The sequence below is a fragment of the Phyllostomus discolor genome, chromosome 2 (assembly GCF_004126475.2).
Source record: "Phyllostomus discolor isolate MPI-MPIP mPhyDis1 chromosome 2, mPhyDis1.pri.v3, whole genome shotgun sequence".
Classification (NCBI taxonomy): domain Eukaryota; kingdom Metazoa; phylum Chordata; class Mammalia; order Chiroptera; family Phyllostomidae; genus Phyllostomus; species Phyllostomus discolor.
The window spans coordinates 16,455,421-16,479,205 of record NC_040904.2 but is presented as its reverse complement, the minus strand read 5'-3'; the positions used below and the strand labels follow the sequence as shown (position 1 = coordinate 16,479,205).

At 36.0% G+C, this 23,785-nt stretch overlaps 1 protein-coding gene across 2 annotated transcripts in view; it reads left to right on the top strand.

Moving 5' to 3' along the window:
• Nucleotides 1–23,785, top strand: part of NCAM2 (neural cell adhesion molecule 2) — a 415,656-nt gene that overhangs the window by 215,221 nt on the left and 176,650 nt on the right. For both annotated transcript variants that reach the window (XM_028505156.2, XM_028505157.2), the window contains exon 2: nucleotides 22,138–22,212. In XM_028505156.2, coding sequence (XP_028360957.1) covers nucleotides 22,138–22,212 — 75 coding nt within the window. The remainder of the gene's footprint in view (nucleotides 1–22,137; nucleotides 22,213–23,785) is intronic.

Here is a 23,785-nt window from a genome sequence, read left to right as displayed (position 1 = left end):
CATAATTGATTTTTTTCTTTCATTAAAATCTCTTTTAAAAGATTTTACTTATTTTTAAACAGAGGAGAAGGGAGGAAGAAAGAGAGAGATAAACATCAAAGTGTGATTGCCCCTCAAGATCCCTCTGCTGGGGTCCTGACTTGCAACCCAGGCATGTGCCCTAATGTGGGAATGAATCAAACGGTGCTCAATCCACTGAGCCACAGCAGCCAGGGCCCATTAAAATCTTTAAATCTGTGATCTGTGAATTTTGGACCACAGAATACAATGACATTGGATTTAACACAACTGAAAATATGTATGTAATGCTTATGAGAGCACTGCATTAATACTGCATGGTTTTCCACCTGGTGTGTGCCTTGCCTCTCTGCAGTCTGGCATTTGAATGATTTTGAGAACCAGTGTCCTACGGCGCTCTTTGTGCTGGTTGATAATGTGCAGTAATAGGTTCAGATAGACTAATTTGCGCCTAAGTGATAGCTAATACGTCTTCCTCCCAGGTAGTATTTAACTTGATTAAAATGGACAGGTCAACATAAGGCAATTCAAGTGGGAATTTCAAGCACCATTGAAAGCTAATTGGGCAAGACAAAGTTTATAAGGAAGAAATTCCATATGCTTGGAGTTGCCAAAATTCTAAATGGAAGCTAGGAAAAATTATATTTGAATCAAATTTGATATAAGCATTTTGCTCCAGCTCAGTGCATATTGCTGAGTGAGCTGATAACTGAGGAGTTTCCCTTCCATTGCTCATTAGTCAATAGAAAAAAATTCAGTTGATTTCTCATACAATATGATTGCATGATCCTGTGTTTCAAAAATTTTTATTTAATGGAAAGAGTGATTTTTAAAAGTATACAAAATTATATTTTTCTTTCTGACATTTTTTTTTTCCCAAGAAAAAAAGAAATAACCCAACATAGTATCAAGGCATTCAACACACGGGACAGCAAATCTACTGTTATGTTAGTACAGACCCTGGCCGGTAACTGTGTTAGTGAGAGCTGGAAAGGTTGAGATCCCCACAAACCTGAATGTGAATGCCTCAGAAGACATTCTAATTCATTTTAAAACAGTATTGTAGGTCAAATAAAACATTATTACTAGCCATGCTATATCCACAGAGTACTAGTCTGTAACCTCTGATAGAATATTTCAAGTCCAAACTTTCACTTAATTTGTAATTATGTTATCTAGTGTAATTGTAAGAATTATCTTAGAAGATGTATGAGTAGCTATTTAATAAATGCCCTTTCTGGACTGATTATATTTTATTTAAAAACATTTTTTATCATGAGTTTTTCTCCACAGCTATCGTAATTTTATGTAATTGTAATTGCTCATTGTTTATGAGATATGATGTCTTCCACTAGTGCAGAATTAGATTTAACTAACCTGCTTGATTCTCTTTAACACCTATCACATCTATTCTATCCCATGGGGAAATAATTAAATGCAGTATGATTAGTTTTTCTTTTTGGTTTACAAAAGCTTAGTGATCGATCTCTCTCTCTCCCTCTCTCTCTCTCTCTCTCTCATGCATTAGCTATAATTATTCTTAACAGATAATTTTGTCTACCACTGAATCTTACTACCATTTTCTTACCAACTATCCAAATATGTTCTGTAAGGAAAAAAAAAAAACTTAGATTATGGAAGATACCAAGACACAAGAGATCTACACAAGAACACCTTTCAAAAATGAAATAAAACAATGAGTGGCATAAATACAATTATTTGATGGCTTAAGTAATCATTCTATTTTATATCAAGCAATTAAACAAATAAAAATATTCCCATATCCATACACTCTTCTCATATTCTTAAGCATGTCAGAAATTGGATAAACTAATGGCCCAAATCAATAAAAATGAAAATAAAATTATCTTCTATCAAACTTTCTGAAGTTTTCTTTCTTCTCTTCTCTCCACTCTCTTCTCTTTCCCGCTTTCCTGTTCCTGCAGGGACATCACATATCCATCAGTCAAGCCCAAGGTTTCCATTTAGCTCATCATACATAGTGATGCTCAACCTGTTTTCATGACATCAAAGAAGCATCGCCACAATCTGGCCCCAAATTCTCAAGTCTCCAAGTCCCAAAAATCACTGGAAAAATAACTTTTTCCCTTTCTTGTGTTCTTCATTATATTCTTTCCATGTTTTAAGGGGTGTTTTTTTTTTTTCCTTCCCAATTCTGATTGCTGAACAACTAGGTCATTTGACTACTTGCGTCTTGTAAAGTCCTTCCATAGCACTTTGTCAGTGTTGGTTACCTTCTTTTACTACCATTGCACTTTGCTTATGCACCTTTCTGACTTTCTTTCTTCAGTGTCAGTATGGGTGGGTATATCTAATGCTCCCTACTGATTAGATTAACTTTCTCATTATCTCATTCAGTAAACAGAAGCTTTGTTACCAAAGAGAATTTTCAGAATCATTGAGTAGTAAAGAATCTGCTCATGGTGTTGTTTTATAAAAGTTCTTAATGAAGTGTGAATATTTCATTTCTAATTTATCCTTCACTTATTAATGATGAGGTGGGTGAACTGATAAGATTTCCCAATTTGAACTGAAGCTGGTTCACTTCTGTAATCAAACAGCACCTAGAATGACTCCTCCTTCCCATGGTAAATTCTAAATAAATACAATTTGACTTCCTAAAATTGACCAATTTTTTAGAAAGCTTTATATTTCTACAGTAGAGAATTATTAAACATTAAAATACCTATACTTTGGAATTTGTAGACATAAGGGAACCAACTTAGACACTGGAGATCTAGGACCCAATGCAATTGGCAATATTTCTGAGACAGGTTTGTTAGTGATTATGAGCATACATTTTGGCATCAGATCTCAGTGTGATATCTTGGCTCTCAATTGAAAATACAAAAGTTCCAAAATACACAGGGATTATAAAATTCAAGATCTTTGCAAGGATGCCAAAGTCCAAGATCAAAAAGGAAAGTATAATAATTAGTCAAACTAAGTGTTGATCAGAAAGAAGCAAGAACCAAAACAAGGGTTCAACTTTAGGAATCTGAAAACCAAGTCAGTTCACATTTTAATTTTATTTTATTTATTGTGTATCTTAAGGATTTATTTTTCCTTAACTAGGTGTCAAACACAGCATTACACTCATTACATTAGTATTCATTTTAATTCTCAGAAAGACTCCGTGACATAAATGCTATTCATCTGCCCCTTTGCAGGTGAAGGATCCGCAACTGTAAGACACTGAGAAAGCTAGCTGACATTGCTCAGTTGTTCAGTGGCAAAGCCAGGACACCTTACTCAGGCCCAATTTCAGAACTTGAGCTCCTAATCCTTTGCAACTCTTTCTCAGAAATCTGGGGCAGCTACCTGCAACCAAAGCCATTACTGTGGTTTGGATATTTATTTGCCAGCTGGGCCATGTTTGTAGACAGAAGATCAGAAAATGGCAAGTCGATCATTTGGCATACCTCTCTGCTCAGGCCATCTCTCTTCCCCTCTGGGGCATCTTTTGAAAAGAGGTTGGGTTTGAAAGCTAGGCCATAACCAGACCTCCGAACCATAACCAGACTTGCATAGCATTCTTACTATGCAAGTGCTTCACCTATTCAGTTGTCCAGTCTAGATTTGGCATAAAGAGCTATCAGTAAAGCAGGAGACTTAGAAGAAGATTATATATGTGATGCATGAAGTGCTTGAGGGACAGTGTTCGAATGAGAGGACTTCAGTGATTTTACAAGAGCCAGGGTGGCAGGCCCTCATTTGTGTCAAGGTTGACCATATATATATATATATATATATATATATATATATATCTGTTGTGAAAAGAGACACATGTTCTTTCTAACGTGTATACCCGCCATCTAACCCTTGTCTATAGTTGGTATATATAGTACATTAGGAGTTTTCAAGAATTTTGTACCTCAAAATGAGCTTGGTTCCTAGTGAAATCTTGGATAGAATCAAATCCAAGTTATCACGATGATATCGATGACATGACTAGGACAGCTGAAAGGCTGGTATCCGGCAGTCATTTGAAATGGGATCACACTGTCTCTTTATGCCTTTGAAAACTGTGCTGGCCTTAGCACTGCAACATCCTGGAGCTTATCAGTAGCTTCTGCACGCCCCATAAGGTGTGCCCTACTTACTGCAGAGCCTAAAGAGGGCCTCACTGCTACACTTTTAAAAAGACTTTCCCTTCTAGAATCTAAGGCTGGCTTTCAGTCGAGCACTGCTTCATTGTGCTACACACCCTCTAAACCACCTCTGCTTACTCCTCCATCTCTGACCCTGTGGTTGGAGGGAGGGAGTAATCAACTGCTAACATTATACTGTAGCCTTCAGCTGATGGCGTTTCATCTTGTATGGTAGGATGCCTTGGGAAATTTGAATACAAGCACTCTGTCCAAGTATTTTGAAGATACTCTATGTTGTATTTACTCTTTTCCATAGCACTAGTCCCTATATATAATTTACTTATTTTTCACATTGGTCTGTCTCACACCTGCTGAAAGTAAACTACACAAGAGCAGGTATTTGCACCTATTGTCTCCGCAGAGGTAACCTGACAAACCTAAGTGTTTCAGGGACCCTGACTCTGTTGGTAATTGACTTCCCCCTCAGAATATTGCCTTCAAGCATGGTCTCTGGTTATGGCTGACATCGGAGTTAAAGAAATACTGGGGCCCTGTCTCCTTAGTCTAGGAGTGTAGGCCCTCCTATACCCATGTTTGAAGCCCAGTTTTCAGTAACGTAAGGTAGAAGGGGTTAGGGCATGTCTTGGTTCATTTGGAGTGCTATAACAAATATGCTGGGTAAATAAAACAACAAATGCTTATTTCTCACCATTTTAGAGGCTGAAAGTCTGAGATCAGGGCACCAGCATGGTTGGGTCTGGTGAGCAACCTCTTCCAGGTTGTAAACTGCTTACTTTCTGTTGTATCTTTTTGTTGCGTATGGTGGAAAGAGAGCAAGAAAGCTGTTAGGGTTCCCTTTTAAGGGGCACTAATCTCATCATGTGAGATGCACTTTAATGATTTAATTATCTCTCAAAGGCTCTAGTTCCTACTACAGCCACTTTCTGGGTCAGGATTTCAACATCTGAGTATTAGGGGAATGCATACATCCAGGCTTTGCCAAGTATACCAGAAGGGGGGTGGACTAATGTTCTCAATTACTAGAATACCATGGATGTTACTGGGGACAAAACTAGACCCTTTGCTTACATATAAAGGTCAGTTATTTTACCTGGATGTGGAGAGTTGGGCTGTGGACTGCTTGCATCTTGTTGAAGACACAGCAAACTATTGCAAACCCTTGATTGTTACAGTCTCCTGGACTTGGATACTGGCATAGAGTCTCCCGTCTACTTGTGGGTGATGGACAGTTCCACCTGTGTAACTACACGCATTTCTTAAGGAGTGCCACGGCCCCAAATGCAAAGCCCAGAAACTCACACAAATTCAATCTGAAAACCAATGTGCAACATAATTCAAATATATTGTAGTTCCTTAGCCTAGAAGTTCAGGTACTGTTCCAATAATGAACCCTTAGATGCCATTTCTCTGCACTGGCAATATCTGTGACCACCAAGTAGGAAAGATTCGGCATACCATGGAAGTCCAGCTCTACAAAACACTGGAGAAAAGGTAGTGACCTTGAGTGGCATGTACTAAGTACTAAGAGCACTGGGGCATCTTTGATGGAGTCATTGTGCATTTCCTCCTTTGACTTTTCTCAATCAGATCTGCAACCATTCATCTTTTTAATCAAGCTGTTGGGGTAGAGTAGAACCCTGCAGTAATTTAAAATGGTCAGTCCTATGAGCCATTATTATAGGCTGTCTGGGTGTAAGTGCAAAACTTTGCACTGTTCTAGGCTTTCAGATAAGCATATCATGGAAAAAAGAAAAAAGAAACCACTTCTTTGGGATTGCCATGAACTAAGAACTCTTTGACTTGTAAAATTAAGTGATGGATTGAGTTGGAAAACAACCAAATTTCTCTGGAGGTTAGGCACAGAGGCTGGCCACTGGAGTAATTACAGAGTTGACAGCCAAACACTCTCTTCCATCAGTTAAGTGGAAAGTGAAGTAAACTGTTTACGTGATTTTATCCCCCATTCTAGATGGGAGATGGAAGCTTCAGGAAGTTGTGAAGACAAAGTGGGCTGTGGAATCTTTGTGGCTGTTGTTAGAATAAGCTGCTTGCCATTTGAGTCTGTAAGAGCTCCCCCCTCCCCAAATCTAACAATGTCTTCTAAAATTTTACCACGTTATATGGTACAAAAATGAAATCAAGAGTCCTGAAACCAGAAATGTAAGAGAAAGAACATATAACTGTTGATTTTTATGATTCAGCTACACTCACACATGTTTGGTAGGGAAGGGGAGCCCACCCGCTTACGTAAACTTTCAGTTATTGGGATGAAACTTACATGCATGCGTCATCACTTTGTTCATGGTTTGGCTGTGTTTTGGTGCTCCATTCAGTTTCCTGACCCCTTGGACTGGTATCAAAAGGGACTAATTGATAAACTTTAAAAGCACAGGTGTCACTTGGGCAGATAATGTTGATCATTATGAGTTCTGGAATGTGCATTTTTTTCACTGTTAACATTTTAGTTTAAAGCATATGTCTTTGATATGTCCTAGTAGTGCTCTTTCTTTGCTTCTGTTAAAATTAAGCTAAGTCACAAAACAATACAATATAAAAGATTTTAGAACACTCACACAACCAGCTTAGTTGCATGAGATGCAGTAGGTTTCAAAGAGAAGAATTAATGGATAGGCAAGAGCGTTATTTTGGTCTTAAAACATATCATAAAGCTCACAGTAAGGATCATATTTTTTTGCAATCAACCAATCAGTCAAACTGTATATACTTGAATTTGTTTATTTAATTGTTCACCTAACATTTATTTAAATAAACGTTCTTGTTCTAGAAAAAAATTTAAAAATATGAGTAAAATAGTTACCCTCTCCAATCTGATGATTGGAGGGGCAAATGCATTTGTAGCTTTTTACTCAAAAATTTTAAATCTACTGATTTTTTTAAATTATACAACTTATGTATTTATTAAGTCAAAAAAGTAAGGATAAAGGATTTATGGACATAGGCAGCATTGTGGTGATTGCAGGAGGAGAGGGTGTGAGATAAACAATAATGAAAAAAACACAGTAAAAATAAATAAAATAAATGTACTAGGGAAAAAAAGAAAAGTAATAGATGCCGGTAATGTTTTTTATCAGGGGGTAATACAATGACTAAGAAATTGCCCTTTCTTAGTATAAATGGCACTCTAATTAGAGGTATGGCGTATAAACAAAATAATAACCCCCCTTCATGTGGTAAGTGAGAAAATGTGGTATGCTCAAGGAATTAAGCAAAGAGGGAGAAAAGGAAAACAGCCAAATTCTGGAAACTCAAGGAGAGAGGATGAGGCATAGCAGTCTTGGCATGTTCAGGAAGACGAGCTACAGGAAATGAAGCCTGAGGGTTCCAGGGTGTAGGTTGGGAGGCCAGTTGGGGAAAGATGCATACTTATGTGGGACAGATTTAAAAACATATGACATATTTTAATATTTAATTATCTTTATTACCATACTAGTTTGCCAGCAATGACTCACTTCTGATACAATTATAACTTTTCTTAGCATTGATTTAGAAATTTGGTTATTCCAGGTATATTTATTACATTATCATAAGTTTTATTTTGTTCATAATTTCTGCAAATGGCAACTGAGGCATAGCTTTTTTTATTCATAAGTATACAAGTTCTAATTTTGTCCCACATTTTCTACCTGTCACAAGGGTAATAGAATATCAATGAAGTGAGCACCAGAAATGTTTGCATTGTTTGTGCATGTCATCAAATTTTGTAGCCTGTTAGACAATCTTGACAATGCTGTAAATCTTTAGCATGCCAGTTAACATTACTGAATGGTAGTTGTTATAATCTGAATTTTTGTGTCCACCAGACTTCTCATGTTGGAATCCTAATGTCCAATGTGATGGTGTTAGAAGTCAGGGTCTTTGTGGGGTGAGTATGTTATGAGTGTGGAGTCCTTGGAATGGGATTAGTGCCCATATACAAGGGACCCTAGAGAGTCCTCTCACTGTCTTTTCGCTGTATGAAGATACCACAAAAAGCAGGCAGTTTGAAACTTGGGAGAGGGCCTCCACCAGGACACAGCCATGCAGGGGCCGGGATCTTGTGCTACCAGCCTCACATATGAAGAGAAACGGTTGCTGTTTATAAACCACCTAGTTTATGGTGTTCAGTTATGGCAGCCTGAACAGATTAAAACAGAGTCGAACAAATTTTGCTTAAATACATTCCAGTAAATTTGGATTGAGGGAAGAATTTCTCAGATCACTTGGATAGAACAACAATAGATACAATCTTGATTGGCATTTGTAACTCGGTGCTGTACAAACATAGAACAGTTCTCTTACATAAAACAAACAGAAAAGATACCATATTTGTCTTTGTGAGCAGCTCTAGAGCTAATTAAGAGGAGCAGTTACAATTACAGTGGTTAAGATATATTGTGTACTTGCATCCGGCAGTTTTAAATGTGTTTCACTTAATACTCACAAATGTAGTGGAGGTATTATTATTACATCCACATTATGTATAAGGAAGTACCAAAACCACATGATTGTGTTTTTTTGCATTTGTATAATTTACTTAATATCTTTTAGGTAATCTCTCAGTCTTCAATAATATTTCCCCATGATAGCATCTGTATGGCTGGTAGAGAGGCAAAACCAACTTATGTAAGCTTGCAAGCATTGGGGTGATCCAAGAGACATGCTCATCCCCTGGCCCTTGGTTTAGCTAAAGTTCTAGGATCTGGTGGGGTTCCTGCCCTCTTGAACAGCTGGCATCAGAGAAATTGCTGGTGAATACATTCTTTGTACTTATGACTTCATCAAGGACAAGGGACTCTCTCATGCTTCTTCAGCACCAACTCAGTTGCTATTGGCGATGACTTCTAAGAGTTAACCTCCATGTTTTTGTCCCACTTCTGGCTGGTCCGTGACTCAAAGCCAGTCATTTACCTCCCCCCAGAGAATCCTTTCCCTGACATGTCTAGAGACCAAAACAATTTTCGGTTACATCGAAATGTGTGGATTTTTGAACATTGTATGTGTTGGATTTCTGAACAACATGGGACTTAAAAGCAACCCGATAATACCAACTCTTGCTCTCTTTGGCACGAAGTGTTACACTGATTTTTCCTTCTGCCTCAAGTCAATGCACAATCACAATCTGTGGAGCTGCTTCACCTTGTATACACACACACACACAACCACAGAAAATCGTAAGGTCCGATTTCTCTAATTTCAACTTCTGGAAAATCTGTTTTATTTTAGCCTATTGGAAGCTATGCTATAGAAAAAGAACTCCTGTCCCCTCCCTAATTCCCATCTTTTTTAATTCACTCGGTGCTGTGGAAGGTTGAGTATGCTGTCCACTCTTTTCCTTTCCGGAATGGATTCCCCAAGTCACCTTGTCCCCATTTCTGAAGAGGTACCCAATCTGTTCCTTCCCTCAATTTCTTCAACAAAGTAGCACCAAGTATTTTGGAGATCCAAGTTAGCTCAGGCTGGGGATTATTAGTAGTTTAAGCACAGATCCACCTCTGCATTGTCCTGGGACCTTCCGGAACTGATAAGCCGTGTGGGCCTGGGTCCTCACCTGTAACCTGAGATGGGTTGAGCAGAGATCCTGTAGACACCTTCAGGTTATAATAACCTAAGATTCTGGGATGGCTTAGATGCTTTAACTGAACAACGCTTTCTCTGTATTTAGTGATCCAAAATACTTCATCCTTTTTAAATTTCTCTGACTCTTCCTCGATATTTCTATGAAGCCACTGAAATAGATTCTTTGTACAATATGCTTTTCAAAACAGTTAATATTAAACATAAATGGCCCTGGCTATAATATAAAGTTACCCTACAGTTGATTTAGAAGCCTAAGGAACAGAACTGTTGTTGACATCTTAAAACATAAATTGTTTATCTCATGAAAGTGACAATTATTCAGGCTGAAAAATATTTTCATGAGTAAATGATTGCATATGTCTTTGAATTATAAATGTTAATTTTATGCTAGTACTTATTGTTACTTGAATATGCTACTAAAAATCTTAAAAACATGATGACATGTACTCTGTAATATTTTTTCAAAATGACTTATTTTAAAGAAGTATACTTTTAAAAATATTTTGGATTCTATAATATAAAATGCTTATGATTTTATGATTTTCCCTGAGCAGGTGAAATTAATATACTCTCACATTAAAAGTGATATTTTATCATTTTCCTCATTTTAGTTCTTCTAATTAGAAAATGTCTGTTCATAAAGTTGAAGAAAATGTATTTCTTTTCCTTTTTGTATTATTTTATGCTAGCAATTGCAACATGCCAATGGGTTTTACATTCTCTAATGATGTATTTCAAGATATGCTGTATTTCAAGATACAGCTAATACTATAATACCATTCAGGAAAGGAAGGAAGGTGAGGCATTCTGTCCAAACTATTGTGTGAGAGATGTTTGATTTGCGATTTGTCAGGAACAAATAATGCTGAGGCAAACCTTAATCTGGAGAGAAACCCCACACACTTGGGGCAGACAAAACCCTTAGGCACCCAGAGACTCGGGAATTACACTTTTATAAAGACGTTCCCTTAAATTAATTTATTGCTGCATATTATTAGCGGTGATCCGAATTTTACAGGATGTTCTATGCAGATTTCATCAAGGCAGGTAATAACTTACATGTCTAAGTGGTTCTTGTTGAAGTAAACTTGAACTGAATGTAGAACTTGGACTTAGCTGTCACTTCATGAGATTGTAGTTTTAATTAAATGTCACACTCAAAATAAGTGATGAGCGAGCTGTTCTGGTGTGATAATGGACTCGAGGCCTAACTACAACATAAGCACGATTGCTTCACTCATCACTCAGATGACATTCCTCAGCCTAATTGGCGTAAAGGGATATGTTAACTTTTATTTACATTAATGATATATAAAAATAATTGACTTTGTAACTAGAGTATAGGAAAGAGGGTCATATTTCTCCCTGTTTAGTAAAATTTAAAGTATAGTATGTCATTATTTTACTTTTTAATACAATATTTTGATGAGTATTTATTTGAATGATTGGGGTTGCAATTTTTATATCCCCTTCTTAAGCTTTCTGCATGTTATTCAGTTTCAAACAATGTATTTTAGGAAAAAATATTTGTCTCTTTTCAAAACAAAAATATGTTTCTATCAGCATAAACATCATGTCTCAAATATGTCCTCTTTATTATGGTGTACTTTTCACTTTATTCTCCTGGTAAGCCCAGGTTTTTAAATGTTTGACATATGGGAGATTCTTTAAACATATGTGAATAATTTTTGCTTAGTGCAGTGGTTCAACAGCAGATGAGAATATAATCACTATAAAATATATTGCCTCACTGTTAGGGTCTTCCCAAGCTCATTAGTTCCTGGCATTTTCTTACAGCTGCTCTCACAATCTCATTTACTTTTTTCTTTCTTTCTCCACCTGATTTGCTCTTGTTTCATTCACCTTGTGTAGTTTTAACATCAGTTGGTTTTGGGGTACAGGTCATTTGGATGGCATTTTTGTACACTTTATGTTCCCATATGAAATGCATGTGCGCATTAAAACACACACACACTTACTGAACAATAACAGAGCAGCAAAACTTTGTATTCAAAAGTCACTTAATATTTCAGCAAATTAACATATGCTAGTGGTTCTATGTTTAGGAAGATATATGTTATCAAAAAATAGAATAGAAATAGATTTAAACTATGAAGAATAGAAATAGATTTAAAACTGCTTTTCATTAGATTCACCCAACAGAAACATTCGTGAGAGATACAAATAAGAAATGTTTTCTTTTTGCTTTATTTCATTTTATTTTACAACAGTAGTATCACTCTGGTTGTGCAGTAATACTTTAGCATGGACTCTCCACCACTCGTGGTGCTGGATGGACAGGCTGAGATGAATAAACTGTGCTTATTTTTTCAAACAGGACATAGTTCAGTGGATAAACAAGCATGTGAACAAAATTGAGCATGTGTGAATTGCTCCTGGGAAATAGTACAGAAGTTCAAAACAAACAGCCTCACGCAGTTTTAGATTAATTTTAAATAAAATAGCACTAATTAAACTTGAATAAGGGAATGTAATGTCTTTAAGATAGTGCACAAATTAATTTTTACACATTAAAGTAATAAAATTCTTAACATACTTTAGTGCAATGCATTATGTGCTCTAAGGGAAAGAAGTACAGCATTTTAGAAGCTGTTGAAGTGTAAGATTTACTGCCTGGAAGACTCAACGTAAGTCTTTAACAGAAAGTTCTAGGCATGTCTTCAGATGAGGAAAAGGAGAAAGGCAACATTAAATAAAGAAAACAATGCAAAAATAAATTAAAATATAAGAAAGTGGAGCCTATTGGCAAAGTTTCCTCATTAACTATTGTGTGTGTTTTGTTTGGATCTGGTTTTGCTCCCACATCTGGAAAGTGGCAGGAAACGAAGTTGAATGGAATTAGGTTGTGGCCAGATCGTGAAAAACTTTGCATGCTAATTGTGAAGGATTGGGGGTTTTATCTATACACAAGGGGAGTCATATTTATATTACAGAATGGGAATTATGTTGAATTGTCACAGTCCAACCCAGTGCTGATTGTATTTTAAAGTGCACACAGACCAGCTGGGGATCTTGTTATATTATAGATTGTGATTCAGTCAGTGTGAAATGGGACCGGAGATTCCCTATGGAAAAGAAGCTCCTGATTGACATCAGTGGTATTGGGCTGAGAACCAATTTGTAAGTAGCAATGGTTAGTGTGCACCTGGAAACCACATAACATAGAAAATCCTAGGCTCTACATCACATATATTAAATCATAATTCCAAGGATGGAGCTAAAACCAAGCTACAAACATACAGCAGAAAAACACCCAGACACACAGGTGCTCTTCCTCAGATGTTTCTGATGAACCCTGAACCCAATGCCCAACCTTGTAGAGTTGAGCAGACCACTCAGCACACCAGGCTAGCGATGGTGAGGAATGAGAGAGAACAGATTTGGGAGACATTTAAAGGAAGAGTGAGTTGGATTTCCCCCCGAGTTCCATTGAGAGATAATTGGCGTGCCATACATCACTGAATCAGTTTAAGGCCTACGGCGTGATGGTTTAATTTACAGGTGTTGGGAAATGATTACCACAACAGGTTCAGCTAACACCGTCTCTTCATATAGAAAGAGTAAAAAGAAAAGAAAAAAGGGAAAAATTCTCCATGTGTTGACAATTCTTAGAGCACACTCTTTTAACAACTTTCCTGCATATCACAGAGCAGAGTTAGCTGTAGTTGTCATGGTGGGCAATACATCATTAGTACTTACTTATCTTAGATCTAGAAGTCTGTACTTAGTGGCCACCTTCCTTCGATTCCCTCTCCCTGATTTTTCTCTGGTAACTACGAGTCTGATCTCTTTCTCTATGAATTTAGTGTCTGAAAGGACTGGGATTGTCTCAGTAATGAGAGATAGGCTACTAGGAGTTGAGTATAGCAGTGAAGGGGAGGGAGATATGAAATGAAGTTACCAGAGTGTGGATCATGCTGAGGAATTCAGATTTTAATCTAATTTTAGAGTGTGTTTTAAGGAGAGTGTGAAACAATTGTATTTTACCTAGAACATCCTGGTAGCAACTTGGAGGATGGATTTCAGGAGCAAAACTAGAGAGGGAGACCAGTTAGGAGACTTGCACAACATTCAGGTGACAGATAATGAGGGCTTGAATAAAGGCGATAATATCCTAGTGGAGGTGAAGGGGGTGCGGATGGTGTAAGGTGCTATTTAGGAAGTAAAATAAGTAGAAGTTTTTGTGTTTGAGTGGAAGTCAGTGGAGGAGAGGAGTCAGAATGATTGAGTTTTATATTTCAGAGAGGAGAGAGTGTAACAAATCTTAGCTATTTCTATGTTTATGACAAAAGAGATTTAATAGGTAATCATAGCATAACTTAAGATAGAGAGTAAAGGATGGAGTAAGACAAGAAGAGAATATTTTTGAGTTTTGATGTGCTGACTTTGGGAAATATGAAAGCTTTTTGTAAAGAAGTATAATAGGTATTAGCAAATATGTTTCCTAGACCTAGACCTCAAAAAATGATAAGATGTACACACATCTACACACACTTGATCTATAACTAATATATAGAAGAAGTGGCAAAGGAAAGCTGAGTTTTAAGTGCTTGCAATGGAGCAGATTATAATGGGCATTTTTTTACGTATGTGTGAAAGGCATTATTAGTGAAGCAGGTAAGATCATAGACACAGCCCAGATGCCTGGGTTCCAGTCTGGCTTCACCACATGTTGGATGAGCGGTCTTTACCACCACTTGACACTAACCTGGGCCTCAATTTTCTCATCTTTCAAACAGGAAGGAGAGTAGAACCTATTGAATGGAATTGTTTAAGCATTAAAGGAGTCATTTTAGGCACACTGATTAAAACAGTGCCCAACACGTAGTAAATATCATACTTGTATTTGCAAAAGAAGGAGGTAAATAGAATTCCAAGGTAAGAAAACAAACAGATTACTTAAAAGCACAAATATTTAAGGCATATGTGGAAGAGATGAAACCAAGTAAGAGTACTGAGAAAAGTGAGTAGAAAATGTTTAAGCACAAGTCAAGGAACGGGGCAGTTCAGGAGCAAAGTAGCTAGTGGTGCCCCATCCTTGATTAAACTTTTAAAAAAGCTGAAAATTGTTGCTGGATTTGAAAATTAGAAAGTTGTGGCCAACCTCTGGAAAAATAACATGAGTTGAATGAAGAGGATAGAAGTAAACTGTAATAGAATAAATAATGAGTAGGAAACTGGAGAGTTCTTTGTCTTTTTTACCTTTTTCTCTTTCCTTTTTCTCTCCGTTTCCCTCCCTCCCTCCCTCCTTCCTTCCTTCCTTTCCTCCCTCCTTCCTTTCTTTCTGTCTTTCTTTCTGAATGTAATGTAATTAAGACAAGTAGGTTATACCATAGTAATCTGAGAGATAAACAGGGGAAAATATTTTTTAATATAATTTGGTTGTTTTATTTTTGTTTCATTTGTTATTATTATTTCTTAGAATGCATATCATTAAGCAGTGTCTGTAGCCTTACCAGAAGGGGCCAGTAGAAAGAGAAGCATTAATGTGGCTCATTAGTTGCTCTCAAACACAACTGAGACATTTATTTTCTTAACTTGGAATGAAAGATTGAGAAGCTTCAGTATAAATCTTAAAAAACATGGAAGTAAGTGTCTCAGGTTCAATTCCCAGTCAGGATACATGCCTGGGTTGCAGGCCATGACCCCCAGCAACTGCACATTGATATCTCTCTCTCTTTCTCTCTCTCTTTCTCCCTTCACTCTCTAAAAATAAATAAATAAAATCTTTTAAAAAATTGCATAGAAACATTGCCTTTAAAAATAGTAATTAAAAAAACATGGAAGTAGAGAGGAATTACAGTAAAAAGTTTAAGTTTGTCCTCTTGGTAACCTTAGGGGAGACAATTTATTAAAAATTATTTTTTTTAAATTTTATTTATTTATTTTTAGAGAGGGAAGGGAGAGAGATAGAAACATCAATGTGCGGTTGCTGGGAGTTATGGCCGGCAACCCAGGCATGTACCCTGGCTGGGAATCGAACCTGGGACACTTTGGTTCCTAGCCCGCGCTCCATCCACTGAGCTACACCAGCCAGGGCTCTAAAAATTAATTTTGATAAAATGTTCACAGCTATCAGATTTCTGATTTTTATGACAGAATGCTTCTACCTTAAAGATTCCAAAAGTTCTGAATTTTTGAAACACTGTAGCAACTTCCAAAACCTAAGGACCAACTAGACTGTTGTGGTACATTGACATGAAACTTAATAATAAAAAGTGAGTAATCAAATAATGTACATAATTTTTTCAAAGAAGATACAATTTTAAGATACGTTTTCAGTGAAAACAGTTTTTTTCTCATTCATTTTGTGTAATCAACTTAGAAGGACCTTCTATCAGTAAGACTCCTTAAGAGTTTATATAATTACTAGGTGCATGCATTAGCTCTTCAACTCCCTGGAGGTGGAGGTCAAGGGCGGAAAAGTGCTTGCTTTAAAAATCACACAAATCCTTGTACCAAGATAAATCAGGGCCTTATATTGTCTCTGCATGTCTGTTGGAATTTTAAGTGAATACAATTCTGCTCTGTGTCAGACACTACTAGACTAATTAAGTTGTCAATTTTTTAATCTCTGCAAGTGATAAACTGGCCATTTTAAATGCCACTGTTAAATGTTGTATCAAACTGCAAAGGGCTCATGGTCTCCTGATAGAATTTTAAAATGCCAGTGGTTTCATTTTATTTATATTCTTGTAAATTATGGAAGTCCCTCTTGAATATCTGCTATTTGGCCTGCATGCTAACTTCAATTATAAACATTGCTTCAGTCTTTGTTATGATAGCAGTTATCTTTGTTAAAATGTTACCTAGGTTCTATTTTGAAATAATTTTTACTGATGAAATAAATTGCAGCTTCATATTTTCCACTCTATTATCTCTTCTCCTGAAATTCTTTTTTACATCGGTGACCCTTGTTTCACTGAAGTAGAGAATCTTAACATCTTTTACATTTTCCCTTTCCACCGTAGCTCTAATGGATCCCAATGGTCACTCTTATTTTGAATTGTTGATTACATATAGTCCTCCCTTTCCATAGGCTTTGCCACCAGCCATCCCAGGCGCTCTGTACTATGTACCCTAAAGTGCTTGAAGTGCTTGTCCCCTTGATTCAGTTTGTTAAGTCATCTTCTATTCTGACTCATCTTTACTAAAATGTCAATTTTATCATGTTAATTTCTATGTATAAATAGTCAAAGGGCAAGTGTTTCAGTCCAGACATTTTTCTGTGGCTTTTAAGATCCTCCAACATTTTAAAAGCTATCCAATGATAATGTATGACATGAGATATTCTAAATGAAGTGAGTTTCATCTGTATCGATCTACTCATTAATCTCCAATGGCTCCTGAACATTCTTGTCCCTCTTGACCTGGGGTCTCTTCCCTTTTCCAGTTCTTTTATGACAGTGTCTATCCCACCTTTTAAAAAGAGTTTTATTTCCTTCTGCACAGGATTCTTGATCACAAATTCCATAATGGCCATGATTGATACACATCATTTCGTTTTTTATCATGCATCTTTTTAGGTAGTGTTATTATCTTTCCAAATATTGTAAGTTCCTTAATGTTAGGAACTATGGCTTCTATTTTTTGTACACCATAACATTTAAAAGAATGATTTGAAAAATGCATATAATCAATAAATAATGATTTTGATAAAAGGTTTTGATTTACCCATTTCTACTTTTGAGATTGACAGAGCATGCATTTTTTAAAAATAGTTCACAGAGGACATATATTTATCATGGGTTCATTTTTTAGTTTGTGTATTTAAAACATTGTCTTACCTTCAATAAGAATCTTGTGTGAAGATACTGGCATTCGACTATCTAACCCCAACTAATAAAAAACATAATTTGTTGACTGATTTATAATGAGTGCCAACATTTAATCAATAATGTTGCTTATGTAAAATGAATCTATGAAACACTATATCCTTCACAATTTTCTTCAAAGTCATTATATCTATTATAATACATAAGAAGAGTAAAATATCAAATCCAATTTTTCAGCATCAGTAATTGCCACTGATGCTGAAATTAGAATTTCAAACCCAAATTCTAAGTTGAGATTTGAATTAGAAATGCTTAATATCATTTTTTCTACCTGAAATAAAGGCCCCATATGAATATCCACTTTCATTTCTTTGTGCCTGAATTGAAACACCAGAAATGACAAAAAGATTAACTGACCAAATATCAAATATATCATTTCTGTCCAGTTTTACCTGAACACTGCTTTTGGTCTTAGGAAATTATTATTCCTTTTTTGCTGCACGATTATTTTAATTATATTCATCAGCACTTAAAAACTGAAGCAGAAGATAGCATTTTAAACTGAGGCATGATGGTGCAACTCCTAAAGGAAGATTGCCAGCCCTTTCAGAATTGTCTTATTAAAAGAAGAAAGAAGGAGGGAAGGGAGGAGGGAAGGAGGAGAGGGATGGCACTTTTTTAAGCATCTCATTTACACAAGCAGCTTAATAAATGCTCAGGAGCTGAATATCACTGCAGACCATCTGCTGAGGGAATTCCCCCACAGAGCTCCCCAAACCATTTGGAACACAGGCAGCACAGGATTCCCGGCCCACTCATTCCTGCCATCGCTGCCTCCCTACCTGATGAACTTGAGGAACGGCCACATCTGCTTTTGTTCTCTTTTTTTTTCCAAAGATTTTTATTTATTTATTTTTAGAGAGGGAAGGGAGACAGAGAGAGAGAGAGAGAGAGAAACATCAATGTGCGGTTGCTGGGGGCCGTGGCCTGCAACCCAGGCATGTGCCCTGACTGGGAATCGAACCTGCGACACTTTGGTTCGCAGCCCATGCTCAATCCACTGAGCTACACCAGCCAGGGCTTGTTTTCTTTTTTTAAACCTTTTTTTCTTTGTTTTGGTATGATTTCACTTTAAAAAAAAATATCTTATTGGGGTAACATTGGTTTCAAAACCATACAGGTTTCAAGTGTACAGCTGAGTAAAACATCACAGGCACATTGCATCGCAGGCACAATGCACTGATCACCCCTAGAAGAGTCTCTTTTCGACCCCCTTTTCCCCATCCCTTTGCCTACCTTCACCTGCCCCAACCCCTTTTTCCCCGGCTATCACCACAATATTCTCTGTGTCTATATATATACATATACACATATGTGTTTTTTTCCCCCTTAATCCCTTTACCTTCTGACATTTGGGTCAAAGATAAGTCAGTTGGACATGGCCAGGGATCAGCAATGATCACAAGAAATTCTGGATTTTAAATAACTAATGATTGAGGTTTGTCCTTAAATGTCAGTTCTCTAGGTTTGTCCTAATATTCACATTTTTAATGTATATGTAGAGATCAATCAGAGAAAATCTAGACTTTGATAACTACATTAAACTAAAGAATTAGGCATTTTCTTTATATAATTTTAATATATAAAATAGAACAAGGCCATCAAAATATGTATGACACATATGTTCCTGATTTATGGGTGAATTGATAGTTTGTACTGAATGAAAAAATAACCAAGTATTTAATATAAATTAACTAATTAAATTTAAGCTAAATTTTATTTTGTTACAATAATATATTTATTTCATCCATCAGTGAAACAGTATAAAATTGTTCAGAACTGCATTTGATTTTTAAAGTGCTATGTCTTTTAAGTTCTGTCTTTTCTATAAACTTCATTAGGGAGCAAATCAAAACAGCTCCAAAGGTCAAATATGGGAGTTCTTTTTATAAAAATTGACAAGTATTTCTCAAACTGTCTGATACCTTTAAATTCAATTTAAGGCAATGAAGTCATTCTGAAATTTTATATTGTTAACACGGGCAATGTTCTATCCCTGTGTATAGCTCTGGGTAGGCATTTCTCATTATTTTCCCATGTATATCTATATTATCATTTTAGAAGAAACAAAAGTGAGATTGATGAACCTCCCCTTACAGGAAGTTACATTAAATTGGATAGAGAACTGAATATAATTATCAACAACCTATGTTTCACTTGTTTAGTGAAAATGCACCAGATCAAAGATATTTATTTGTTGATGTCATGAATGGGGCTCTCAAATAATGTTTTGCAAAGTTATTGATATTTTAATTTTGCTTTGAAGATAGCATGTAACCGGCCATTTGGAAATATGACAAAGGGAGATGAAGGCAAAGGAAATAGTTTGAGCAAATACAGTTATGGGAAAGTGTGGTGAGTCAGTGGAGAAGGAAGGGGTGGGAGTAATTCAGTGTTGTGTATAGCTACAGAAGCATTGGGAAGGAATAATTGGAAATAAACTTGGAAAGGTAAGTTTCTTTTAATTAAAGTTTGTATAATAACTGTTTAAATAGCCAAAGCTAATCCACTTTGAATACTTTTGAGTAGGCAAGTGAAATTTACCAGCTTTAGAAACTTACACATTCTTAAATTCTGTAACTTCTATAATTTGCATCTATTGAGTCAATTATACATAAACAAGTTCACCTAAGGAATTAGTTACTTCTCAAAATAAAAAGTCCTCTTCTGTGAATTTTCAGTGAAGCTGGTATTGTTTATAGTTTTTAAATACTCGCTTGTTTCTTGGTTCTATTAGTTTCCTTCCTTTTCTTTCTGACTTTTGTGATTTTATTAAACAGTTTTTCTCTGAAATATTAGACTTACCACAGCACTTGAGCTCCTATAAGGTGCCAAGCACTGAGTACTAAGGAATTGTGAATAAAAACAGGACCCATGAGTAAGAGAAAAGAAGAATGCCATGCAACCCAGCCTAAGTTTCCTAGACAGGTTTCCTTCAACAGACGAAATTTATCAATCAATGATGGGGAATACAAGGAAACATAATTTAAAGAGCTTGAACATGTGTGACAGGTCTTTCTTGGTGACATTTTCTTCCGTTCTCACTTTTTTATTCCACCTTTTATTTCTTGAAACATTGTCAACGCCGTTGGTTACATTCTTAGTCTAATCCCATTTTTTGAAAAGTTCATATTCCTCCTTCTTCTATTGGTTGTTTCACCTGACTCATTTCACAGTGCCTTCATTCCCTATGTTATCATGTCAGAATGCAAATTTGGGTTAAAAAGAGCTTTATTTACTAAAATCTTGGGCAGTCTGGGTTGATCATGCAGATCTTCTAAAGGAGACATAAATTTGCTTCTGTCACTTAGCTGTGAACCCTACCTGTGTCACTGCTTCTTTGTTTAATTTTCAGGTTGAGAATTCCCAAAGATCGTGTGTTAATAATTAAACTCTCAAACCTGCAATATTGTGGAACTGGGTTAATCTATTTAGAGAGAAATGTTTTCTCTCTGCACAGGCCAGGACAGACAATTGTCCTTGTCATCACCCTTTTACCAGTGGGCTGTTCTGTTCGGACCCTTCTTCTAATATGGATTAAATTTATTCTGGTCCAGTGTTACTTGATGTTCTGTAGTACCACCTTTTCCAGATGAGCTTGGATTGTGCTTCTGTATGATCTGTGCATCTTCTGGTTATCAGGATCCACAGATTCTCAGTGGTGACTTATACTCTAGTTTTTAGATTTTTTCTTCTTTTTTTTTCCCCCACTGTAGCACCATTACTTTACTGAAAGTTCAGATACACAATTTCTGAAAAGACAATGGTGTGACAGGATATTAGGGGTGGTCACATTCTTTTGTCTGTCATGCTATTAGAAATATGCTTTTCAATTTGTATTAAAACAATTTCAGATTAAGACATTCTAGAATCTCCATCTATTTTATTGCAATTTGAGAACAAATTTATTGAAAAACTCAGCTATTTTAATGCCATCGTCATGGTTGATTCATTTAACTTATTTATCTTATCAACATCAATGTCCATTCACCTTTCCCTATTCACTGCCCCCATCCATTCACCTTTCCCTATTCACTGCCCCCTGTCCATTCACCTTTCCCTATTTACTGCCCCCATTCTTCCCAGTGCACATCTGCTTTTGTGGAAACATTTTAGCAGGTGATAAAACATAGTTAATTTGCATTTTACAATTATAATAGCAGTATAGAATTCATCCTTTTAAACAACCTTTCAAATGTGAGGCAAAAATTTTCTCTAGCTTTTGCCCAGTCGGGTAGCACATATAAACCCGACGTGTAAATATGGAATGGGTAGCTGTTTGAGTATGAATTTGCTCGTTTACTTGACAGACAAATGGCAAAATATCAGCTTGCATGAGTCATGTGTTTAGTCTGGTTGTGACGTACATAATAAAATGTAACATTTTGTTGTTAAGACCATATTTAATAAAACTTTTCGTTTGTCTCTATAGGTAATACAAAATTGGGGGGGAATAACTGCTGCTTAAATCGTGTGGTTTATAGGTCATGTAACGAAATCTTAGAATCCATGTTTAAAACAGTAATTAATTGTTACTCAAATATTTTTTTCAGCTCTTCTTCAAGTGACAATTTCACTTAGCAAAGTAGAGCTTAGTGTGGGGGAATCTAAATTCTTCACATGTACAGGTATGTATTATAAATATTTTCAGATAACTTGTTTTATGCTTTGATTATTTAATTTAATATATTGGCAAATACAAGTTTTGCAAAATTCAATTATCTAAAAATAAAAATTTGTATTATTGTTAGTTTTACAATAATTGGAAAAGTGTCAATTTTGCATGTTAAACAATATTGATTTTATTTCTATTCATTTTAGGTTATTAATTTTGACTGTCAAACTAGCTATTTATTTTGAAAATAACTTATTATGAAATATAATGTATATCTAGTAACTTAAATCAGTTCCCATGTTCTCCCTGTCTAAATGGTAACATTGGGATGAATGCCAGTATTATAAATAATCTTCGTAAATATATGATGAATAACTAGTTATGGTACCCTGCACTATAGTTATACCTGCTGAAAGTTTTAGGATAAGAAAACTCAAATTTATCTTTATGAAAAGGGATTTAAAATTATAGATAATTATTTAATCAGGAAAAATTGCAAGGTTTTGTGACTATTAATCAAAAGTATCAGATATCATAATGCCTATGGGAAAGTATATAGATCTCTTTCAGTTTAATCACGCACATGCTGAATTTTTTAGAAGGTATTTAAATATTTAAACATAAAATTCTAATTCAATGTAGTATAGAACTGAAAATGACCACATCTACTTCTATTGAGCTTCATCATATTCATTTTATTCATGAAACCTTTATACTTAGTTTCAAAAATATTCATCTGTTCCTATTTCTGTTTATAATTAAGCAATCAATAACTGGATTTAAATAGGCATTTCTGACATAAATGTATTACAAAAGTTGTCTTGAAGAAGACGTGGTTATTTAATATTATTAAAATTATTTTTCTGTTTTTTTTTTTTACTGGTATTCAATTACAGTTGTCCCCATTTTGCCCCCACTACTTCCCCCCGCCCTACCCATCCCCACCTCCCCCATTCAGCCCTGCCCTCCATTGGCTTCATGCATGGGTCCTTCACACATGTTCCTTGACGACCCTTCCCCTTTTTCCCTCGTTATTCCCCTTGTCCCTCCCTTCTGGTCACTGTCAGTTTGTTCTGTATTTCCATGTCTCTGGCTCTATTTTGCTTGATTGTCTGTTTTTCTGATTAGGTTCCACTTATAGATGAGATCATATGGTATCTGTCTTTTACCACCTATGAATCATATTCATAGTATACATACTATATATTATGGTATAACTACACCACAATATAATGTATTATAACTACATATACTACATATTATATTATATTTTATGTTAATAACATGAAAAACTAATAGAGGCCATGATTCTGTATATGTTTGCCTTTTTAAAAAAGATTTTATTTTTAGAGAGAGGGAAAGGGAGAGGGAAAGAAAGGGAGAGAAACATTGATGTGCGAGAGAGACATTGATTGGTTGCCTCTCACACACCCCAAACTGGGAACTAGCCCACAACCCAGGCATGTGCCTCTGACTGGGAAGTGAACAAATGACCTTTTGGCTCACAGACCAGCACTCAAACCACTGAGCCACACCAGCCAGGGCTATATTTGCTTTGTTAAAGGTCTGAATTGAGGTGTGTTGAT